Source organism: Aphelocoma coerulescens, chromosome 18 (assembly GCF_041296385.1).
Source record: "Aphelocoma coerulescens isolate FSJ_1873_10779 chromosome 18, UR_Acoe_1.0, whole genome shotgun sequence".
NCBI classification, from domain to species: domain Eukaryota; kingdom Metazoa; phylum Chordata; class Aves; order Passeriformes; family Corvidae; genus Aphelocoma; species Aphelocoma coerulescens.
In genome coordinates, this window is record NC_091031.1 from 9,639,725 (window position 1) to 9,664,412 (window position 24,688).

General features: G+C 38.4%; 1 protein-coding gene across 13 annotated transcripts in view; it reads right to left on the reverse strand.

Moving 5' to 3' along the window:
* The window catches only part of B3GNTL1 (UDP-GlcNAc:betaGal beta-1,3-N-acetylglucosaminyltransferase like 1), a 105,173-nt gene that overhangs the window by 63,859 nt on the left and 16,626 nt on the right, over positions 1–24,688 (reverse strand). For 10 of the 13 annotated variants that reach the window (XR_011155808.1, XM_069032810.1, XM_069032809.1 and 7 more), the window contains 2 exons: positions 23,976–24,041; positions 13,001–13,096 (listed from right to left, as the gene is read on the reverse strand). Coding sequence is in view for 11 of the 13 variants with exons in the window: in XM_069032810.1 (XP_068888911.1) it covers positions 13,001–13,096; positions 23,976–24,041 (162 nt within the window). In the remaining 2 variants the exon portion in view is untranslated. Of the gene's footprint in view, positions 1–11,146; positions 11,203–13,000; positions 13,097–23,975; positions 24,042–24,371; positions 24,448–24,688 lie in introns of those variants that run through there. The other 3 variants (XM_069032813.1, XM_069032814.1, XM_069032816.1) reach the window with 2 other exon arrangements.

Genomic DNA, 24,688 nt, shown 5'->3' on the forward strand with positions numbered 1-24,688 from the left:
GAGCACAAGTAGAAATTCTCAGGATAAATTACAAATAGAAGATACAAAAGCAACATTTACCCATTTTCTCTTTCAAAAACAGAACAAAATAAATATGCATCAAGTTCTCATGTTAATACAAGCACATCTATCAGGAGTGTATTTGAAATGAATCCGTGCCAGCCCTGTAACACTGCCCAAAAACATCAAGAAGCAGCACTTTTCCTAAATGCAATATTTAAAAACTAATGAACAACAACAAATGCAAAGTTATGGTCCAAAGATGCCCAAAGTTAGACCAGCTGGTGTGTAAAGCACTATAAATGGCACAAGATTTGCATACACAGCCTATATGGGGCCACGTATAAAATCCAGAGCCCTCATTATTTGGAAATTCCTGACAATGAGAAGCCCTGAAACAACAGCAAATATTTCACAGCACTTAATGCCAGTACAAGCACAGGTCTGCCCAACAGGGCATGGTAAGACAATTCCAGCCTGTTCATGCTCATGGCAGAGCCCACAACATCCTGGTTTTAGGAAAAGAAGAAGGATTTTTTCAGGTATTGTCAGAATGTTTCCCGCATCCTCTGCACCCCCCAAAGCTCTGCACTAAGATTAATGAAGTAGTTCATGCCTTTCAAAGCTACAGGAAGCCAAAATAATGTCTAAATACTCTTCAGTTGTGTTTTCAAACTTGTCTGCATAACTCTCTTGAAACTCACGATTCTGGTAAAATTACACGGGTCTGTCTCCCAGGGAACCAGCCACCCAGAGCAATCCTGATTTTCTCAAACTTTAATTATTATAGATTACTGCAGGACTGGTGGCATAATTCCTTGGTAAAGAACCTCAAATTCAGACAGGCAGAATTAAAACACATTTTAGAAGGTAATTATGAAAACTGTGCCTGAATAAGGCTCTGTTTTTTATAAAAGGTAGGTAAGTTACTTCTCTTTGCCAGTTGCTCATATGTGATTATGGATAGTCACAGATACTGTGTCCAAACAACATATTTTTGCTTTAAAAATAGGTTTGACAGAAGTTAAAAAAGCCAAAACCTTTTCTTCATATTATCATTAAAAACAGTAAGAATTTTTGGTTTGCTGATGGTGGTGACATTTCTACATTATACAATCACCAAAGTTGCCAGGAAAAAAATTAACCAAATATATCAAATCCCAAATGGAAATTCAAACAACTTTCAGAATATGTGAAGCAGTAGCTGGTTTTAGAAAGAAGTTTATTTCCTCGTAAAATTTATTATTTGTGTTTATAGAGCTCTCAGGTTAGAGGTCAGAACTGAAACAAGATTCCACTTCAGGTTATTCATCCAGAGTTCTACAGACAGCAACAAAAAGTCCAGTGTCACAGGGGAGAACATCAGGCTGCCTTCCTCCAAAATAACTCTTCAGCTTGCAATTCTATTTGTAATTTTGGAAAGATTCTGACTTGGCCAGCAAATATTTGGCTATTGATACATGATCAGTATGAAACAATGGACAGTTTTCAACTAATTTGCAGGTAAATACCTTGGCGTGACACATTCTGAATATGTGGTCTGACACGGGCAGCTTTACATTTTTACAGCAACTGTTAATTACCAATCCTTAATTGTCCTGCCTTTAGAGGGCTCAGGGTGTCAGTGCCCTGGCTGGGGCTGCTCCAAGAGTTTTCCTTCACCGGGACTTCCAGTCACACAGCAGATGCATTGGCATCTTTCAGACTAAAATTTATATGATTAGCACTGCTTATGTATTTTTCCTAACAAATTAGCACAAGCCCTGCCACAGCAATGGCAGTTTGCCATCAAGGCTGAAGCTGTGTTATAATTTTCACTGAAGAGAAAGTTGAATTGAGTTCTATGTCTCACTGCTTGCACCTGGTATCCTGCTATAAAAGGAGATTTTGGACTTCACCTCTCCTCAATACAGAACTTGAAACTAAAGTATCAGAGAGCACATGCTTGCTACTGAGGCATGTAATTTCTTCCTTCCTCTTTATTCTAAAATTATTCACGTTACCTACTTGATGAAAAAAAGCCCAAGCAACCCAAGCACATACACACAACACACAGATTCTTATCACTAGGGACCCTGTTCTCAGTGAAATGCATGCTGTCCTGTCAGACAGAAAATAATTTCTTGTTCCTGAATAACAAAACATGTATTTACTACAGATACTGTTTCAGCCATTTAAGAAATATTTTTATGCTTTGCTTTTGTCATTTTATCAATGCTCTATTTGTGTTCAATAGCATCCTCCATTGTACAGAGCAGCAGCATGACAGACCCAATCACTGAAACTTGACATTAACGTGCTCACATTCCATGGCTACAGCTTGGTTATAAAAGCCATGAAAGAGTGAATTTAATATATGGCAGAACACCAGAAGTTTTTTTTGTTTGTTTGTTTCAAATTCTAGAAACCATCTTTCTGATCCTGAATAGCAACCAGGTCCACAAAGTTTCCTCTCCTTCCACTAAGCTGGTTGTGTTCATTCTCCTCTGACCATGGCCTCCCAAAGTGCCAGGGATGATTCCTCCATCACTGCCTGCACCTGCTAAACTTGAAGATCAAAAGTACTTCTTTGCAGACAAAAAAGCTTCTAATTTTCCATCACTAATACATGATTATTTATACAGCTCTACCAGCAAAGAGGAAAATGGGAATTCATTGAACATGGCATCAACACCATCATTACTTCAACAGACCCATTCAGCTAAGAGACAAAATGAGCTCCAGTAAAAATTCTTCTAACTACTGGGAAATGCCTATTTACACAAGTATGCCAAGCAGTGCTGTCAACAGCAGAGGTACCCCGGGTCACCTGCAACCGTAAGAATTTTACAGAAAACTGCTTTGAAGGCAGAAGGATAACACTCCATCATTTTTAATTTGCAGGAAATTGCTCCCATTTAAGTTACTGTGTAAAAATACATTCAAATTTGGGAGGGACTGTGCTTTAAATATGGTTCAAGCTAAAAGAATTAAAATGTGAAATGACACAGTGGCAATTACTGCAGTAAATGAAAGGGTCAGCTGTTCTGAGGAGGAGGCAAACATCTAGCAAAGAAACACAAAATCCATAAAAAGTTTTCAACCCGTAATTCTGTATCAATGGACACAGATCTCACAGACCAGAACACTGAGCCTTCTAGCACCATTATTCTTTCAGCCCAGGGACAGAACCAAGGCCACACAAAAGTGACTTTGTATGATCTGCCTGGGCTGCAGCCCCCAGGACCTGCTCTGGCGCTGACAGGAAATAGCCGCTGCCTCGAGCCTTCATCTACCCACGTGAAACTGAGGAGACCACAGACCAGCCTCTGTTCTCTTCTAATTGTCAACATCTGCTCTGCACAGCTATGAATAATTTTATGACACATAAAAAAATCTCTCCTACTGACTCCAAAGGCTGTTGGGTTTGTGTTTTGCTTTTTTTTTCCTTTTTGAACGCAAAATCTGACACTGAAATTAAGAGAGTTCCTGTTTTGCTTGTAGGTTAAGATTTACATTCTTCTGAGGGATGCCATTAAAATGGAATTCAGGGTAGGCAGGAAAAGCTGATGATGCTGGTTATTCCCTTCTAAAGTCAGGTGGCCAAATAAATGTTGTCAGTTGAGATAATACATTATTTTCAAATATTGGTGAGAAATGGAGCACCAGCCCACTGGTGGAGGTAGTGACCTCCACGAGAGGTAGCTGTGATCCCTCTGACTGCTTGTTTCCTGCCAAGAACAACAAACCTCAACTCAAACATCTCAGCCCTAAAAAAGTGAGGATGCAGATGCACCAACAGACACATTCAACATGACCTGAGTCTCAGTTCAAAGAAGAAACACTTTTGAGGACAGCTTAGCAGCACTGCCACTTAAAACCTCAATTTTCCTGCTCTTTCAAGTGAGCCATCAGGGGTTCTAAGACAGTCAAACATTCAAATGTAGCAGTTTATGATTTATTTTCATTTCGCAACCACAAACTTATTTATTTATTTATAATAGAAGAGTGCAATGTGAAAGATATGGATAAAACTCTGGGGACAGAGCCACGGTACTATTTTAGATGGTCACTAGGCCTGGCTAAAAAGGAAGAGGAGAAAGGAAAAAGGGAGATGCACATCAGCCTGTGTGCAACCCTCATGACTCTTCATGAGCAGGAGAAGCAGAAGAATGGAAAGAGAAACAATTAAAGAACAAATCACAAGGGGAGTCTGTGCCTACCAATGTAATTCCCAGTTTTCCAGGGCTGGAATATAATGTGATAAGGCTTTCTTAACTGACTCCTGCACAAAGCCCAGGTTGACTGTTGGCTGCATATGGGACCACACTAGGGAAAACAAAAAAAAAATCTTTTTCTCCTCTAGCTTAAATACTCAGGAAATGCACAGAAGGAACAGAACACCGAGAACATAAAGCTCTTACAGAGAGCTGCTGAAGCACACACTATATCCAAGACCACTGCAATGATTTCTTTGTCTCTCCTTCTGGCTTCTGTGATAATAAAGCTGAGATTCCTCTGCACCTTCCCAGCTGTAAATGCTGTGACAGTTCATTTGCTTCTTGCTAGTGTGGGTTCAGTATTACCTTGTTGGCCTGGCAATGCTCCAAGTGAAGTGTGTAAAAGTGTGTGAGCATTTGCACAGTCTGGTTTCTCTCAGAAGCATTAAAACCCCTTTAAATGCAATTGCCAACCTGGTGACCAATTTACCTCCTTCCCCTGAGGCCTGTGAGAGAGTTTCATGGACGCAGAACTGTTTTCTCCTAAATATTAAGATGACTATTCCTCTGCTACCTTCTTGTACTCATGGGTGGAAATTTCAATTTCTTCATTAAAAACTACCAAGCAATCTGCTCCTTGCAAAATGAATGGGCAATTAAGGATGTGGTGAACTTGTGGCTCTTTTGTGAAGCGTCAGGGAAAGACAAAATTATATAAGGGAAGAGACGAAACCAAGAATGAAGTGAGAAAGTGAAAGCTGCTGGGGGCTGTCACAGCCAGAACAACCAATTCCAAAAGTTGCAGTGGAAGATGGCAAAAATGAAACATACAACAAAACACACACACACAAAAAAGAGAATATAAGAGTATAGAGTATAAGACCTACCCATACAGTCCCAAAGTCCCCAAAATTACACAGTGTCAGACCAATGGGTTTCAGAAAAACAAAAGGCTGGAATGAACGTTCAAAATAAATCTCAACTGTCAGTGAAACTATTAGGTGACATTAAGCATAAACTTGGACCCTGTTTTATTAGCTTTTAAAACAGAACATGGCAAAGGGGCTTAAAAGGTGTACACTAGATAAAGAAAAAATCAAACCAGAGGCAGATCAAGCACACTGAGTGCAAAAGTCTGTTTGTGCTACATTATAGACAGCACACTTCTTTTGTGGCTAGATAAATCCTCCAAAGTTATAAGGATTAAAACATTCTTTTAAGTAAAATTTGAACCATTCACCAGACAACAAGCAGTTTCCTCCATTTGCCTTTTCTACTTTATAAAATAATCCTAACCCTGAGATTCACACATTCAAGACCACATTTTTTTCATTCTGACATTATTACAGTATAGGTATGCAAAGAATTGCCCCAAATAAATATAGACCTTCTGGCATGCTCTGGAATTATACACCTGAAAATAATAATTCCTTTTATTATACAAACTTTCTGAACACCTATCTTTTATGTTGACAAGCATGATTCAGATCTACTCCAATAAACTCAACACCATAAATGCATAGTACCCACTTAGTCTAATAAAAAGAAGTCCAGTAACATCTGCTTTTTCTGCTTCAGTAGCTCTGAAGAAATCCAAGAAGTAGTTCACAGCAAATACTGAGCCCTCTTACTCTGCTTACCAGCAGCATTTGCTTTTATGTATTCTCTGTATTCTTTACACATATTTTTGTAGCTCTGTAGCCTATTATTTTATTCATAGCTAGCCCCAATACTTTTCCCTACCTTGATAGGCAAAAAGACAAAACACATTCCAGAGGCTCCAAGCTGAGGGTCCAAGGCCCCTATCCCATCTTGGCTCTCTGGGAGCCAAGGTTGAAATCAGCTCTTGGAGACACACTTTGATAACCAGAGTTTAGCTGCTATCTAGAGTGGGGAGGATTCATAAAAGGGTTGAACCGAGGAGGAATTACCTCACCACTTTTGTCTTTAATTGGGGATTTTTGTCAGTTGTGCTAATTTGCTAAGCTCATAAAACTGCATTCACCCCGTGCAGGGGTGGGCATTTTCCATATCTGCCCCTTGGAGGCCTCCAATAAAGACCAGCCTTTGTATCACCTCCTACACTAGTATCATCTCCAAAGGGTGTTGTTTCATTTCAAGGCTCTTTAAGGCATCAGTGGAACTGGATGTGCTACTCACCTCTAAGATGATGAAATTGCCATAAGTGAACAGACAAATATCCATTCTCTATGAAAAAGGACCTGCTGTTCACGGACACACTGATCCAAGCTAATGCACTGAAAACCTCACTGTAATTTTTTTATGTGCACAATTCAGCTCAAGAACTTCTAATCACAGTCTGTTTTGCCAAGACTGTAAAAACAGAATAAAAATCCCGTGTCCCAGTCTGTCACACGTGTACTAAGAAAAAGAAAAAAACCATAAAAACTGAATTACTCATTAAATCTGGATTCTTATTCTCCAAAGCTGTCGGATTGGACAATGAATCTGGCTTTTTTACAACACAGAAAGGAAAACTATAATTCAAACATAACAGTATAACATATATTGTTAATACTTATGAGAGGATATGGCGGATGTAAATATTTTAAAACTCGGCTTCCTTAAGTAGTTAAAAAATCAGAAAGGCAACAACTACTGTAGAGACAAATGTCAAACTTGGCACAGCAAAGTCAGTACAAAAAAGTACTAAGGAACAAAATCTCGAGTGTGACAGATCAAATAGAATGTGCTTAACTCATGCTCATACACAATTTTTAAAACAGTGAAAAACTGTTCAGAGCCCAGTTGCAGAAGACAAAGAAATGTTTTTTCCTACGTATAAGGCTACAAGAGGGAGCTGCATTGCAGATAAAATGTTTGAAATCCATAATTTTTATTGCATTAGAAGCCACAGTAAAAATTTTCCCTCCTTTTGTGGAATCAGCACTTTGATCTTCAAATTCAAAGAAAGCAAATTACAGAAGCGAAGGGTGTATCAGCTCTGTGCTCTCACATATGGACAACCAACTGAAAAATAAACTTCACTGAGTGGAAATGTGTATTTGGAGTGGGCTTTTTGTTTTGAAAGGAAAAAATGAAGTTAGGGCTACTTCAATATCCTGTCTATTATTTTAAAATAAAGACGGGATTTTGTCCCTCAAAAAGAGGCAAAAGTACAGTTCCTGAAGCTATAAAAGTCAATATATAAAAGCCTAAAGCAAAGCTTAAGGGCTGTTTATTTGGAAGTCAGCACAAGCACATCAGCAGGATAAATATGGAAGCTCAAACAAGAGTTAAGTGGAGCACTCAGAAACTGGAAGTTACTACTTGGTTCCATCCATGTCCTCAACTGCAGCTCTACATTAACAACTGAGTCTTCAATTTATTTTAACATCTTGCCCTATTTTTCAAAGTAATTTTCAAGAGTATTGACAAGGCATAAATGGCAATAATAACTTGGAAGGCCAATTATGCATTTCTGAAAATTTAATCCTTGACAGTTTTCCTTTACACTTGGCATTACCTGTCCATCTCCTATGTCAAATGTCTCAAAAAAAAGGGTGTTTAGGATGCAAATCTGTTGCATTCCTTATGGGCATGATTAATTACTAAAAAATACAAGAAAATATTATCAGCTGGAACAAATCATAGCTCACATCAGAAATAGCTGGTTTCTACCAGTTTCATTTCTATGTCCATCAAAATCATATCAAGCTTTTTCTGCCATACAAGAATCCGTCATGCTGTAATGCTGCATTCATCAAGAACACTTTGGAATAAAGTCAAACTTATTGTAATCACAAGTCCCTTTTATACTATATTACAATATTTCTGTTCCATTTAAACATTACCATGTATTATGAGCCACATTCCAGCCTTGTTTAATCATGCAAATTATCCAACAAGATATGAAGAGGAAAAATTTAGCACTCCTTCCCCTATGGGACACCTTTAAACTCATGCAAAACTGCACACACACAAAGCACGAGCTGCATACATTTCAGAATTCCAGCAAACCTGTTTCTAAGTTCAAAATATGTGACCCTGAGCTGCCTTTTCATAAAGCCTCACTGGGAAGTTCTAATTGTGCTTTGAGTTCACAGATGTGGCTAAGCCACTTCTCATTAAACTTTCTAGAATTCCATGAACCCTTTGACATGTATTTTCACATGTAAATATAAACACTGTCAAGCTTGTGAAACTTTGGTTCATTCTCCTCCAGAGGAGAACAAGGATCAACCAACCACAAAAGGAAGCAGCCAGTTGTTATTTCTTATATGGTACAGGCTCCATCCCATACAAACTGCTAGGGTCTGCTGTAATAACCAGCTACTTTGGCTTCTTCACTCAGTAGAAAAGCATCAGGACTTCATTATTAATGCCACATTTTTAGATAACATGGGTCAAGGAAGAGGAAACTGAGATCAAAAAAAATCCCAAGATAGTGTTGAGTATCTTTTTATTGAAAGACAACAAACACAAGTGAGCCATTAATAATGGCAAAGATGGGGGGGAGGGAGGGAGAGGGTGGAGGGGATTTCAATCAGCCTTTTCATGTTTTATTCATTCTTAAGTAAGAAAGCCTCTCCCTCTGGCCAGTTTTTGCCTTTACTAACATAACCAGACAGCAGGCATTGCATACATCCCCTTTCAGATTGCTGCCTTGATTGTTATTTCAGTTGTGACATACAGACAGCCAACCCAAGCACTAATAACACAGAATTTTCTGTCTGCAGGTAGACAAAACAGCTGCTCTAAGCCAGAGATATTCAATCTGTGGCCCACCTGGAAAATTCATCCTACTTGCAATCTACTCCTACCAGCTTTTGACCACTAAGAAGTTCCCTGTTGAGACACATGATGATAATGCAATATTGAGGGCACTGAATTTATGGAAAAGGTCCAGCCATGCTGTCAGGTCCTTCTTGCCTTAAAAACAAGCTACATGCTCTGACTCCACCACAATGCTGGACCTATTTCCAAACTGAGCATCTGTAGTAAATGCTGATTTGTAGCATGAATCTTTGTCAAATATTAATTAAACTCTAATATAGGAAGACTTAGTAAGTAGAAAAGCACAGCTTCTAAAGATGTCAGTGAAATGTAACCTATTAGAGCACAGAGGTGTGTGCTATGAAAAATGTTGATTATTGCTCTTCTGTCAGGTGGTTGGCAGAGATTATTGCTAAGAGCTACAAATCACCTGTGACAATTTCCAGATTTCTCCAACACCAAGAGCTCCAAGATAACCTGCAAAGTCCAGCGTGTATCAGGAAGTCATACAGACACAGTCATCCAGAATCACTGTGGCTTTTTCAGACAGTTCTTTATCTACATTAGGACAATCCAGCCTTATCATCCACAGGCCCTTCCTTTTGGCAGGAGTCTCCTGAGGAGTCACTCTAAGTTTGCTGCCTGCTTCCTAAGTGAACAACCACGTGAAGGCACGGAAATGTCTTGTCTTCGAGGAGGAAAAAATGGTAGATGGACTTGTGCTTCAGGCTGAACAGAATACTTAACAGGCTGAGAGACTAAACTAACCTAAAGCAGTGATTTAACAGATGTGGACAGGAACTCAGCTTTTACTTACAGTCAGCAACAGTCCTTAAAAATGACTTGTATAAATATTTGTGCAATTAATCCAGCCTTAAAACCATTCAGATCCTTTCATTTACACAGCCCAGTAAACATTTCCAGTGTAAAAGAGGGGCTGCACAATCAAACCTCAATCACATTTACAAGCACAATTTGGACTCGGATATCCCCTCGGATTAGTTTTAATCTACATTTTTTTCCACTTACTACAACATCAAAGCAGTCAGTTCTCTTAATTTGTTTGCTCATTTTCTTCATGTACCTGTCAGTGCAATCTGCACTTACTGAACAGTTACAATTATCCATTTTTATTTGTTTTTTACTCTTGGCCAGAAAGAGCAAGTCTTCCAGAGCACATGTATTTAAGGTTTATATCAGTATACCCACAAAAGTGGGGTTTAATCACCTGTCATTTATACAGAAGATAACACTGAAGAAGCAAATATTGATCTTTTTAAAAGTAGGTTTTTTCATCATCATGCTCTCTTTGTACTCTCTCACTCCCACCACACTCTCTGGGGTGTATATTCTGAAATTTCACGCATACCATAAAGTATCTTTGGAATGTTACAGTATAATTGTTTAGAGAAACATTTAACGGATGAGTAAGCATCAAGAGGCCAGGGCTAAGGGAAAAGTTAAAATGCTGGCAGCATTTTGTATTGAATGATCTTCTCAGCATGAGGACTGGGGATGGACATTTGATCCAAAAATCTGCTATTGACTCAAGCAGTTTAAACCCAGCATCCAGCACAGAGGTGTCTGAAGGCACCTCCCAAAACATCTGCAACCAACCTCCACTCCCAAACCTGCCTTTGGGCACTGCCCAGGAGAGCAATCCAGTGCCACAGGATATTATTTGATCAATAACATCAACGTTATGATAGGGGATGACATGGTCTTGACAGTTGGCTCTTTTTCCTTTTTCAATGGATTGCTTGGTTTCCCAATTTCCAGCACAAATAATCTGCATGTGCACGGTGTAGAAATGCAGCAGAAGTGACTGGAAAGAGCTGGGCACTGAGTACAGAGACAGCTAAAAAAAGCTGAACATGCTTTCACTACAGGAATCTGCTGCAGATTAATGTGCTGTAAATTAAAGCAAATTTTCCTGAATTCCCTGAAGGACTTTTCCTCCCAGAGATTCTACAAATCCATCAGCACAGGTCCATCATTATAGTTTTTTAGGGTTTATGTACTGAAGAGAGTTTAAAAAATACACCCAAAATAAAGCATATGATGTATCAGGACAGATGAGTGGGACAAATCAGGCCTAACCTTAGATAATTGATTCATACCCTGATTATTACAGTACAGCTTTTACTCCCAATTCCTCCTCTGCCCCATACTTTCTAAAGTAAGAAAAAGCAAAATAATTATCCCTCTACCTGAATTCCTGATCGGAAGAACGGATACCAAAGCAGGAGAAGTGCCACATGCTCACATGCTCTGGAAACCAAGTAGAATTTTAGCTGCAAAGCTGGAAAAGCCAAACTGCCCCAGGCTGGAGTCACAGCTAAAGCTCATTTGATGATTGGGCACCTAAAATCTCCCTCCAAGGGGATTCTGTGGTGCTTAACAACATACGAGTTGCAGCTGGTGCAGCACAATTTCCCCAAAACTTCAGACTTTCACAGAATTCTCAGCAATCTACTGTCCTTGAGGACCTTCTGTTTCTGCATTAAGCTTGGTGGAGAACAAAATAAACTAAAAAATAATGAGGAACACATAAATAGTGTGAATCTATAAATCTCATCTTGTTAATAAACTCATGGGTAAGTACCACAAGTTCTGCTAGTTCCAAACCCAATGTATTATTCCAAAATTGTTAATCTACCTGTAAAATGTGTGACTCTAAATTATATGTAAAAATAATGCATTTATTAAGGCTTTAAGAGGTATTTGTAGCACATAAGATTGCAAGGGACTTCCCAGGTCATCAGATTTGCATCCTACTGTCAGAAACACTATATTAAATCATCTCTTCCAGAACACATAGATTCCCATCTTATTTAAAATGAGGGGGTTTTTTTGCATAATCTCAAAATCAGGATATTTGCTTTATTTTCCACTTAATTCATCGAAGATCCAGTGGCCATTTGGATGAAATACTTCAGATTGTGTAGGACAAGCTTTTACATCCTTAAGTTTTTCCTTCTGTTCACCAACCTAGTGATCCAGATGCTGTCATCAGATAAATACACCCATTTAAATCTGTATTTTTTCTAAAGCCACACTCACAGGGACATCCAAATATGCCATGGGTAACTTTTCCTGTAATTACTTTCCCTTGGTGAATTACAGGGACCTGTAATACCACTGGTGATTTTAAAACAAGGTCTGTAGATTGCTCCTTGTGTTACAATGAACATAGCAGGGGCCTGTGAGGAGGTTTTTGGAGTTAAGGTAACAGGGAACACAACACAGTTTATAATGAAGCCTAACAAATAAGGATATGTTAATCTTTTCAACCACTTAAATCCAGGGAAATGAAAACCAAATGTCTTCCTAACATAGCATCCCAAAACCCAAGCCCAAATACTTGGATCTAAAAGCCTGCTGGGATGTTTTCTGCTAACCATCCATTAGATTTCTTATATTCTGTACAACATTCCTCCACAAGCTGGATTGATTTCTTCCACAGCTTAACTTGTTTTTGCCAAAGTCTCTTTTAGTCTCTATTTTAGTTCAGCATTGGCCTCCTGCCTAATGAAACAACTGTTCCTTATGCCAAAACTGTCATCTTCAGCTGCACAAGACACATCTCACACACAAACACATATAATGAGCCCAATGTTTAATGCCTGAAGAACTGCTGGTTTAAAGTGATCCTAAGGAAAACTTAAACAGATACAGGAGTGGTCACTACTTTGGGTGGGAGAAGAATCATTCTCAAGAAAGATTTTTTGTTTCCCCCCTTTTGTATATAAATACATTTTTTGAAAAGAAAACCCTAATTTTAGAACGTGAAAGCATATGTAGTTAACCACAGGCAGCAGTGAGACATGGAAGGCTCACTCCAAACCTGAAAGCTTCATCCTCACTCAGTGTGAAGTCGTTGTTCTGTAATGATCACACACCCCATAACCTTGGCTTCTCTTCAACAAACTCTGTTTAAATATGAGAATCTGATAACCTTAATAAACTATCAAGTATTGCTTATGACTGAAAAAAATCCACCCAAATAAACCTCTTGCTCTGTTTTCCTGCTGTAATTTCAGACACAGCTGAAAGCAAAATACCTGTGTAAGAAGTTGTTCCTGGGTTAGGTTATTGATCCAGCGAGTGTATCGTTCAGTAGAGTCCAGTGGCTCTCTTCTGACTTGGCAACCAACAATCTAAAGCAAAATGAGATAAATCCCCTAGGTTAAACTGCTGTACCCCCACGTGGCAACAAAACAGTGTCATGAAATAAACATTCAAAACATGACAACTCCAAGAATTAAGATTATCTATGCAGTCCTTACTAGCCCCCTTCTATGTTCATAAGATAATATGGCACTGTTGCTCTGCTCAAATATTAAACAGTTACAGACTTTAAAGGTCTCTAGAAAACACTGAGGAGTATCTTTCCAATAACCTCATTGTTGGGAATATTTGAACCACTTTGGTTGAAATTTTCAAAGGAAGTTTTCCATAAGCAGACATCTAAAATGCAAAATTTCAACCAAAAGTTAGTTCAGCAATTGAAAATTGGAACTTGACAAATTGGGACTTGGAAATTGACACCAGACAATCCTACTGACAGTGCCATAACCTATAAAACCCCCATTACTTTTAGTTAATATAAAATAAGGACAATCCCCCACATATTCTGATTTGTCTTGTTCATGGCAGAACAATGTAGACACCTCACTTTGATTTGGTCACTGAAGCACCATTTGAGCAACAGCTCCTCATCCAATACTGTTCTGTGTCTGTATGGGTTAAATATGAATTTTAGTATTGTTATGCCAGTAGGTGCTCAGAAATAGCTTCCAATATGTACCAGAGCATATTACAGGATTACATGTTACCTGGATCTGCACAGCCACATATTAATGCAATTAACTGTTTACAAATCTCTGATTAGACAAGGAAAAAGCTGAGGAGAACCCAGGAGTGTGACTGGACAGAACTCTGCTGTTTGCTCCTCCCAAAGTCTGAGGTCTACACAAAACCTTCAGGGTACCACAGGACTTAATTATTCATGCAAAGAAAGCTGATACTGATTTATACCAGCTACTGCACTCCCATCATACTGTAAGTCTCCATTTCTCTTCCTGAGTTTGATGGTGCTTCCTATTGAGGATGTGTTTGTCCACTGAGAACTAACACCACAGTGTTTTACTGTTTCTGAACACAAATTTCCAATAATCAAGTTCTGTTCAAGAACAGGTGGGAAATTTCCTTGGTTTATTTTCCCTAAGCATTCATAAATCTTCCAGGTATCCATGTTTACAGAGCTTTAAACCCCAGAGAGATGTGAGCAGTCAGGCCAGAGTTCTGCGTGTGCAGTTATGAATACTTTTGATGTGGGAACAAAACCACCACGAGAAGATCTTGCTGGGGGACTGCTGGCAATGAAACATCACAATGTAGAGTATGATTAAATATAACCAAAATAACAAGCATGGAAAAAAAGAAAATGTTATTTGCTTATCCCAGAAGAATAAACCAGAATGTCTCTGAACTAGAAAATGTCTCCTCAATGACAACAACAAATTACTGTGGAAAACTTCAATCCTCATCCTAACTGAGCCCTCATATTACAGCTAAGTAATACTAAGATATTTTCAGAAGGTTAATCTAAAATTCTTTTAAACTGAATATCACTTAGAAGAGTTCATAGAGATGTTTTTAATGGGGGCACACCACAGAGATAAAAACCTGACAAAGGTTGTGTCAGATGTACATCTATCCTGTGCTGCAAGGATGATTTTTGTTTAAAAATAGAGCTCTTTCTAGTATTCATATATCAAGCCCTCATTAGCCTCCTCTTGCATATCCTAGGTTTTTCTAACTTACAAAGACACTTTACAAAATTCTGCATAAAAGGTAAAAGGGAAAAATTACCTTTACTTTGTGTCTCAAGCTATTCTATAAGAACACAAGATGGAAATTTAGTTTCTTTATTTTAAGAGTCACAGTGAAGCTGAACAGATACAGAATACAAAAAGCTTTCAAAAGGTGAGAGATTAAAAAGGAGAATTTCAAATTTGTTTTTCTGAAAACCTGGTTTTCAATTACAGCCAAGCAGTAAGTGAAGCCATCTCTTTCCAGGCAGCTTGAAATTTAAATTAGAAGCAGAGGACAGAGTTTCACAGTTTTATATTGATTTCTGACCAGACTGATAATTTCATAAATGCTGTTGATAATTTCAGCAAACTAAAGTAAATGTTGAATCCAGGTGCTCAGCTAAAGGACTGTAATTCCCTGAAGTCCAAAGAACAACTGGTTCAAATCTCAACTCCTCACACTTGAAGGGAAAACTGAACAGGTTTGATGAATTATCTGTACACACACAAGGAGAGCTGAAGGCAGACAGAAGTGGTGCTATTAAACTGGATCCTGACAGCTCTTTTCTGGATTACACATCACTGTTTAGGCACCTGAATCTCTCTTCTCTAAAAACCACTCCACACAACTAGGAGTGGAGTTAATGAATTGTATCTAAACAAGATTATCAGAATAAATGTCGTGGATATGCACTTTATTGCCACTGCATTGAAAACGTTTTCAGGAGTTGGAGAGCTATAAAGCCAGTACAATATGACCATGATGCAACTAAAATAGTACAAATAACAATAATACAAATATCAATTGTACAAATAACAGTGAGGCTCTCCAGGTCACAGTACCCTGGGCTAGCCATGATATGTGAAATAAAAATCCAACGAGCACATTCAGTAAATTCAGAGTTATGCAGGATTACTGCATAATTACCAAATTCTGCTTAGAGTCACCTATAGTCACTGTCCTGTGAGGTACAAAACTGCTCCACTGAAGCACAGGAGTATTTCAGTCCCATGTCTGGCATGTGCAAACCCCAGGACTCTACACCCAGTCACTGACGTGCCAGAACTTGCTCCAGCTTTTCACTTGTGGTTTTGAAATGCAACATTCAGGTAGAGATGTTTCTTTTTTTCATCACTTTAGGTTTTTACATTTTCCCTTGTGCATTTAAATGGAAAAGGAAGCGGGTGAGAGGAAACAAAGTTTAAATGAGTTGGCAATAATTAAAACCAATACACTTTCTGCAGATGTGGTGTTTTTGAGTTTTTTAATCACTATAACTTCCTTTACCACAAACAATCTTCCTTATTCAAGAGGCAGCCTATGGGTCAGAACCCACTCGTTGTACTAAAGAGGAAATGAGGATGAAAAAAGAATTGGTCTTCAATTTTATCCCAACATTTTCCATCCTTGTTTTTAAAAAAAGAGGAAATGAACAAAGACAGGCAAAAGCATAAACTCTCCACAAGGCAGCAGGCACTGGATGTGCAAACATACACAGGAGTTCTTCTTACAACACATATCATCTTTTAAGAAACTTTGTTATTGACATAGGTATTAGAAAAATACGCATTTTAGCATGAAAAACTCCACAGCTTTTCTGTACAAAATAAATGCAACTTTCAAAGGTTATATAAAGTACAGAACTTTATTCTGCACTCTGAGGAAGAACATGCAGTGTTCTGTTTCATTTTAGAAATATGACAGAATGATGGAAACCTCCTTGAAGAGAATGTAATTAAGTACCTAGTGAAGCTTTAATCAGAAAGATCATAACATCTGATCCTAGATAGTGTTCTGTGAAAAGAAAGACTATCCAAATAACAAGCAGAATAGGGAGGATTATCTCTAGGGCACGGCACCTTTTTCCCCAATATGCCTCTTTATGAGAGCCCACAGATGGAAAAATCCTAAAATAAAAAGCTAATAAGGGTTATTTACCTTATCCTGAATGTTTAGGAACAGCTTTAGTTAATCAAGACCACATCTTTTGTGTTAAGGAAAGGTAGATGTCACCTCTGCTGTCTCCAAATCCTACTTCAATTATTTTTATTGTAGTAATTTTGATGCAGTAATTTCCTTTAAGAAAGATTTCGTGATCATCATTTAATGCAACCAAAAAGGAAAAAAATAAACTAAGGAAAAAGAAACTAAAGAAATATTTTATGTGGTTAAAATCTTTCCCAAATTATATACTGCAGGAAGAAGGTAGTAAAATGTGTTTCCTCTCCCAATCATTTCCAAGGGAGGAAACTGTTCTTCAAAACATGCCACCTGTGAGGTAATTTGCATTAGGTGTAAATATACAAAACACACCCTAGTGTATTTAAGGCATGTTTTAAAAATTATAAAATATGTTGATAGTGCTGACTCCCCAAAGAAGCCTTTAGGTCAGATGAATATCCATTTCCACAGATGTTCTTATCTTGGAGCAATCCGTATTTAAGAACACCTGTTGAACATTCTACTTGACACTAGTTCAAGTCCAAAGTCCACAAAAGGATGTTACTGTTTCTTTTCAGCACATAAAAAGAGAGTAATTAAAAACCCAAGGAAGCCTGAATTTTCTTTAGTGAATCTATAAGAAAAACAAGAAGTCAGGGTGGTGTAATCAGAATGAGCCCAGCTGAGCATCACAACACAGGAACATTTAAAAAGATGTTGTCACACATGTGAATTCATGAAGTTTGAACACGACATTTTGGGAAAATCTTCAAGTAAATATCACTGAAGAGTTACCAATTTCTTTTGTCTGTAGCTCCACAAAGGCTGATTGGATTGTAATAGTTACCCCCTCAGTAAAATGTCTGAACAGCAGGAGGAGGGAATCTTGATTTTCAAACATTTTATGCTTCAGACATAGTTTTAAAAATGAAATATGTCTACATGAATGAAATACATTACAATGAGACTTTCATGAATATCAAACTCCAGTAATCACAATTGTTTGATGGGGTTATGGGCATGTGGAGGCCATTTTATACACAAATTTAATTACAAAGTCGTGTAAGTTTGGCTGTTTCCCATTTGGGCTATTTGATTAAATGTAGAACAGACTCAGACTGACATCGTGACTTTGAAAACGCTCTGCGGTTTTTTTCAGAAATTCCAAATTAAAAATAATCTGTAAGGAAGCTGCCTAATAAAAAGCAAAGACACAGCTGAATTCCAGCAGATCTGGATGATATACATGGAAAGGCCCAGTTACTGAAAATATAAGAATAATGCTCTCACATTGTCAAAGAAAGAATTTTCATATTCCTCAGTGCAAAAAAAGAAAAGGAATCGTATTTTTTCCTCTAAACATTCTCCACTTCAGAACAAAACCCTCACACAACTGCTGCTTCAGTTTCTGCCCTCCACACCAAGAGAAGATTATTAAAATATTACAAATGACTTTTTAAAGCCTCTAATGACAATTCCCTGAAGTGAAAACTAAAAATGTTTTTATAAGTATCTTTATTGGATAGCCTTAATTCGGAGTTACATCTTCCACATGCTGGAGAAGAATGTAAAAGACTCAGTAGTTTGATAACAGTGTGCAGTAAAAGGAAACTGATTATAAAAAAATACTGCTGATCAGAAGAGTTAAGACTAGTTCATGAAAATATTTCTCTGGACATGTTTTTTTCCCCCCACATCAAAAATCAATTGATGTTGGACAATCAACAACTGCATGGAATATAATCTCATTTTCCCTTCTGTCTATACCAAAGGCAGACCAGAGCCTTCAGATCTTCTCAGATCTTCTTCAGATCTACTCAGCCCCTTTAGTGGAACAAATTCCTGCTAACAGGTTTATGCAAACAAATTTGATTTGTCATTCAAGACATGACAGTACTCAATTAATGTCTCTTCAATAGCTGCTGTAGGAATTAATTCTTGTATTAAAGCTAACCTCTACAGGCAGTGCTGGCTGGGACAGGCCTGGGCAGCACACTCTGATCTGTCTCAAACGTGCTGAGTAAAGGAGTCAGAGGGAGAGCTGTGCAAATTAACTGGGGAGAAAAAAAGATTATTTAAGTTCTACACAAGGAAGATTTTAATCAACTTCATGTCCAAAATAAAAGCACTTATCAAAGGAAAATCTGCTAAGCTACATGGCACAACCAGAGGACAAAGCTTTTAAGGGGAGATGGTAAAACCTGGACTTCAGAATTAAAGACACTGAATGAGAGAAGATCACCAACAACCTCGTTGCACACAGGAAGGATGAAAATGAAATAGAGGTACAGAATGGAATTTAAACGGAGGACAGAGAGGTAATATGCAGCATTATGTAGTTATGCTTTATGGCAGTTTAATAAAACCTCACTTACACTCATTGTCTTTCCACACCACAAAACTACAGAATCAGCTGGATCTGATCATTTTAGCCACAAGAAAAGAATGGTATCATTCAAGCTCGTGTTCTCTGTAAGGGAGGGAGGGAAAAAAAGAGTCTTTTTAGCACGTAGCAGAAAGGTGTGACATGTCCCGACAAGCAGAACAGCACAGGGTACAGTGAGAAAAAAAAAAAAAAAATTAGATTATGAATTTAAAAAAAAGAAAAAGTTTCCAGACCAAAAGGAAAAAAAAAACAACCACCCCTTAACTTCTAAATGTAGTTAATTTGTGAAGTTCAGTAGGGGTGGGAGGGAAGCAGCCAATGTCTTTGGCCTAGAGCTGTGCCTTAAAGAAAGGAGCAGCTCAGCCCTCATTCATCTGTGGATTTCTCCAATCCATTGCCGATTGTGCAACATTTGTTTCAGCTCTCCCAGGGCAGGTGAACAGGTCTGTGAGCCACCAGCCCAGGCATTGTTCAAGCTCACTCGATCCAATCAACTGTCTCAGAGTCACATTAACCATCAAAGATATGCAGAATTCAGGCAGTTGGTTAACACAGGCAGATAATGCAAGAGATAAAAATGGCTTTAGGCACTGCTGCTCTTGAGCTAAATCCAAGCTACAGAATATGCCAAAAATCTGCTTTAGAGATGCAAAATAGTGAGAATTGCTCATTGAAGAAATGCAAATGGTATATTCATGTTCTCTCACATGCGCAGGTATCCTACCTGTTTGAGACAGTGGATAGTAATTTCACAACAAATACAAAGGTATTCACTGTGACACTGCTACTGATTCACCTCCTATTGAGCCAGTGAAAACAAGAGGAAATAATATTTCTATTGCCCACATTCTGACTCTGTTGTTTTCTCACTGAGGTGGGAGACAGTGAGGAAAAGTTTAGCTATTTTATAAGCTCTTTAATGTTACTCACAGTCTCCAAGATTGTTCTCAGACCCAGTGATTTTCCTTCAGCATGCCCAGAGCAGGGCCTTCTGGAAGCACCCAGCAACAAGACACCCAGGGAACAGATATCTCTGACATTCCCCTCTCTCCTTGAAAGAAAAAGCTTTGGGAGTTCTCAGAGGGTACTACTCTGTTGAAATTAAATAACAGAATAAATGTGAGGCAGAGTGAAAGACTGCACAGTGTGTGTGGTTTGGGAAATAACTTCCTGGGCTACTCCAAACTCAGAAATGCTGTTCCATAGAACACTAATATGTACACAAGGTTGGATCTCCTCCAGAAGAACACAAACCTATATAAAATAAGATATGAAGGCATGACTTTTTCAGAATTAAGGGAAATAGAATCTTGAATCTTCCCACTTATTAGCTTCCAACAAAGCATATATGTTTTGTGGTTGGTAAAGAAGCAACACCTGGCTTACTCTGGATAAATGGGATAGATGCAGCTTCTAGGGATAAAAACTAGAGTGAGAAATTTTAAGAAGAGTTGAACATTCTGTGTTGACAAAGTCCTTCTTTTTCTGAGCAGAGCAGGGGCCATTTGAAGGCACCTTTGTGCACAGTGTAACGTGAGGGCACGTGGGCAATCAGTGCCAGAGGGATGGGAACCACTACATTATTAACAGACAGTACAATGTCCCTGAGCTTCACAAGTGCTGAGAGTCAGGATTTGCATTGAGCCTTATATTTCTTAAGCAGAATTTAAGAATTTGTAGTGTAAATACGCCAAGTCTCAAAAATTTGTGTCTTCTGAGAGTGTCTATTGATAGAATTCATGCCAACAGGACTTAGAGATGATGTAAAATAGTCATCAGAGGACACTGACAGCAGTCGTGGAGAGCTGCTGTTAATAAAAAGCACAATGTATTAGTGATTTGTATTTTGAGAGCCAAAATCCTGCACTCTGAACATTTCCAAGGACAGAACAGTTCCACCCTGCAAGCCTTTTTTTAAAAGAAGTGTTCCAGATAAGAGCAGCTTAAGAGAATAGAAATTAACTTGCTCTTTAAAGCACAATTAAGTAGTCTATACAGGAAATGAGACACAAAGGCTGCTGCTGTTACTTCAGCTGTGTTCCAGTGCTGGAACCTGGGGCAAGCTTCTCGCTTTTTCAGAGATGGAGACACAGGTTTCTTTAAAGAATAACTTGTTGGGAAGATCCCAGAGGCATCTGGTATCTTTGGTTCTGCTGTTTAGTAACCAGGCTTCAAGTCAGAGTAAGGCAATTTGTATTTAAGAGTAACACAAAAGAGGAAGAACCTCAGGGATTAATTAGGACCTGGGAGATTTCTCTTGGTGGAGAAAGTTGGAGACTTTTCCTACCTGTAGATCTACAGTAACAACAACAGCAGACTGAAGCCTACAATATCAGGGCCCACTGGGAACACTGGTCTCCAAATCTGACTCCCAGTAACAACAAGCAGGACTAGGATAAGGAATAAAATTTCTGAAAGTATATTGAGACTATATAAAGTCAAAAATCCAGGTCAGGAGAAGTTGCAAAACAGTGGAAAGTGCAAGTCTGCAAATTAGAATTTCAGGAACAAACCAAAAAAGCTCACTGCTTCACAGGCATTTCTCAACCTTCTGCTTTTTTTTTTTTTTTCTTTTTTTTTTGCCCCTCCACCTACCCTGGTTTATCAGACTGATTGAAGCCAGGCCAGAACTTCAAATACAGAACAAAACTTCATTCACACATCCCCAAACATCTTCCAAGGCCAGAAAATTGAATGGCATGATTATTCTGAGGACAGCAGAGAGATCATTCTTTTAAGAACAGAAGTCCACCTGGACATTGGTCAGTAGATTTGTGCCCAGGTCAACTTTTCTCAAAGTTGTGTCAGAACTATTGAGGGGCTCTGGAGCAAACTGATCTATTTGCTCACCAGAAACAGCTGGATATGTTCCCCTTTCCCCTTCAGGCCTTTGAATTAAGAATTCTGTAAGACCCAACATTAACCCAAGAAGGTTGTACCCCACACAGGCATTCCACATATTTTCTATACCTGTAACATGGCAAATGTGCTGGGTCTGGAGGCAATACAGTTAATTTTGCCCACAACAACCCTCCCAGTGCTGTGTGCTGCTAACACACCAGGTCTGGCTCCTGCTCCCACAGCACCAAGGCTGTCTCTCCAACATTCCTGCTCTCCAGGATGCTGGGGTGGGCAAGGGCTTGGGGTGGCACTAAGGGCAGCTGATCCAAACTGACCAAAGGACTATTCCTTTGCTTTTAGTAAATTACCTTTATCTTGACCCACGAGTTCTTTCACCTTCTCTTTCTCCCACCACCCTGTCCTTCTGAGCAGTGACAGCACCCAGCCAAGGCCAGGCCACCACGAGCACCACAGTGAAACAGGACCATAAATTTACATGAATTTAGAGCGTGGCAGTAACAAGCTTGTGTTGCTTAGAAGAGATCACAAAGACCCTTCAGTCTACTCAGGTCCTCCTTATTTCTTGTTCAATTGTCATTTAATAGTTCATACTGGAAGTTGTTGGGCACTGAAGGATAACAGAATATAAACAAAACAGTTCAAGTGTTTTCTAAAAAGACTACAGACTGTTTACTTGAATTTAGTTTAAAAGTCTTAATTTACATCCACAGAAGCCATATAAGCAAGAAATATGATAGCTCTTAGCACTAATTTCCATAAAACAAGCATACTGGATCAACTTGCCTTTCTGGTTTTTGGCTTCTGACTACAGAATTACATTACCTGATTGATATCAGAACAAAACCAACTTTCCATTTATCATTTTATTGTGTTTGTAATGTGAGGTGGGTTAACTGCTACTCAGGTACTATTAAAGCTATAATTTAATAAATTACATTGTAAGGATGATCAGATTTCAGAAGAGCCCTAGTACAGGTGGTGTGATGAGCAGGTACACATCCCAGCACTAAGCAGCAGGTTGTTTGGCAGACATTCCTCAGCTAAAAAGACTGCAATCATCTCTACTTTGAAGCAAGTGTGTTTTGGAGGAAAAGTTCAAAAGGTGTTTAGTTGACAGAGAGCAATAATCCTAAAATTGTGTGTTTTCTTCAGACACCTGCAGGAAACACCTTTGTGACAGACCAAGTCAATTGACCTTTCCTTTCCAGAAGCCTCTTGCACATTGAAATAACTATCACAAGAAAAAATGTCAGAGATGTGAAAACAACAAGGCTGATTTTGCTGAATGTTGCTGATAGGAATACAAACTCAGTTTTTGAGTTTATAAAGGAATATCTTTGGCAATAGTATTGACAAATTAACTAACTGCCATAACAAGTTATTTATATATAATCTTTGGATAAGTAAGTAGAACACATGCACAAACTCTCTCTAAAGAATACTGACCCTAATCACAGAAAATCATATAAAACCCAAATCATACAGATTAGAGAAAAACTATCTCACAGAATATTCCTGACAGTTTATTTCACAGGAATAAAGAATGGAATTCTAATAATGTTTTCTTTTGCAGGCAGACACAGAGAGAAACATCAGCTGAACTGTAGGCCAGTTCATCAGTGGTAACAACCCATACATTCCCTATGGTTTACAGTTTCTTAATTATTAAAAGCAGATAAACCATAACTGTAGCCAATCCTTTGCAGCTTTTCACATGACTTAGAAGGGCTACATAAAAAAGGCATTCTCCTTTAGCTTACAGACATTAACCAAACCTATATACTTATTTGCAAAAGAGTATCAACTGTTGTAATGAGATCTGGTTTTCTGAACAGAGAAAATAACAGGAAGAAAAGAAGTTCAATCAAAGCTCCTATTCAGTGCAAGGATTAAAAATAAAGGAAAAGAATACACTGGTTATTGCTTTGCCTCCACCAGCCCCACTGTGAAATTTTCATATCCTTTTAAAGATGTATCCGGAACTCTGTCAAAGAAAAACCCAGAAATACACACAAGAAAAAAGTACTCACACTGTTTGGGTGTTGAATGGCAACTTCGTGCTGCAGCCTAACCCGCTGTGGCATCATCACATCATCCTGGAATAAATAGCACACTGTTACTGAACATAAAAAGGGTCACAGTACAGTACTGACACACATTAGAATATGTTGCTAAATTAACATCATTTTACTGGCTTGCAGTCAGAAATGCAAATGGAACAGATATTAAGAGACTTCACACTTTTTGTGGATTAAACTCGAAGCTGTTCGAGCTGGAAGTGATCAAAACTACTACGTGACAACGGTGCTGTGATCTCAACACACATCCACAGGCACTCACACACTTGATGTTTATTTCTCAAGACACTCAGCAACTCTTTCACAACTCCCAGAGCAGCACTGGCAGTGTAAGGACAAGGAACTAACCTCAGCTAGAGCCATGAGATCTGAGACATAGCAATAAGGGGAAATGTTTTCTGCAGTCTGGCTGTACCTTGTTCCACTGAAAATGAAAATATGTCATATTTCATGAGCGCAAAATCTAGTACTTGTGAAATGATAAAATTCTAAGAAAAAGGGAAAAAGGGAAGTACCCACACTCATAAAATGCATTAGCATTGACATCTGGCTTTAAAACACACCACCTACATTTAAATTTCATGTTAATACTTCTTTCATGTGCAGCACAAAAATCTGGTTTATTTACATACAAAAAGATAGGTTGTTTTGTGAAGAGTCAGTAA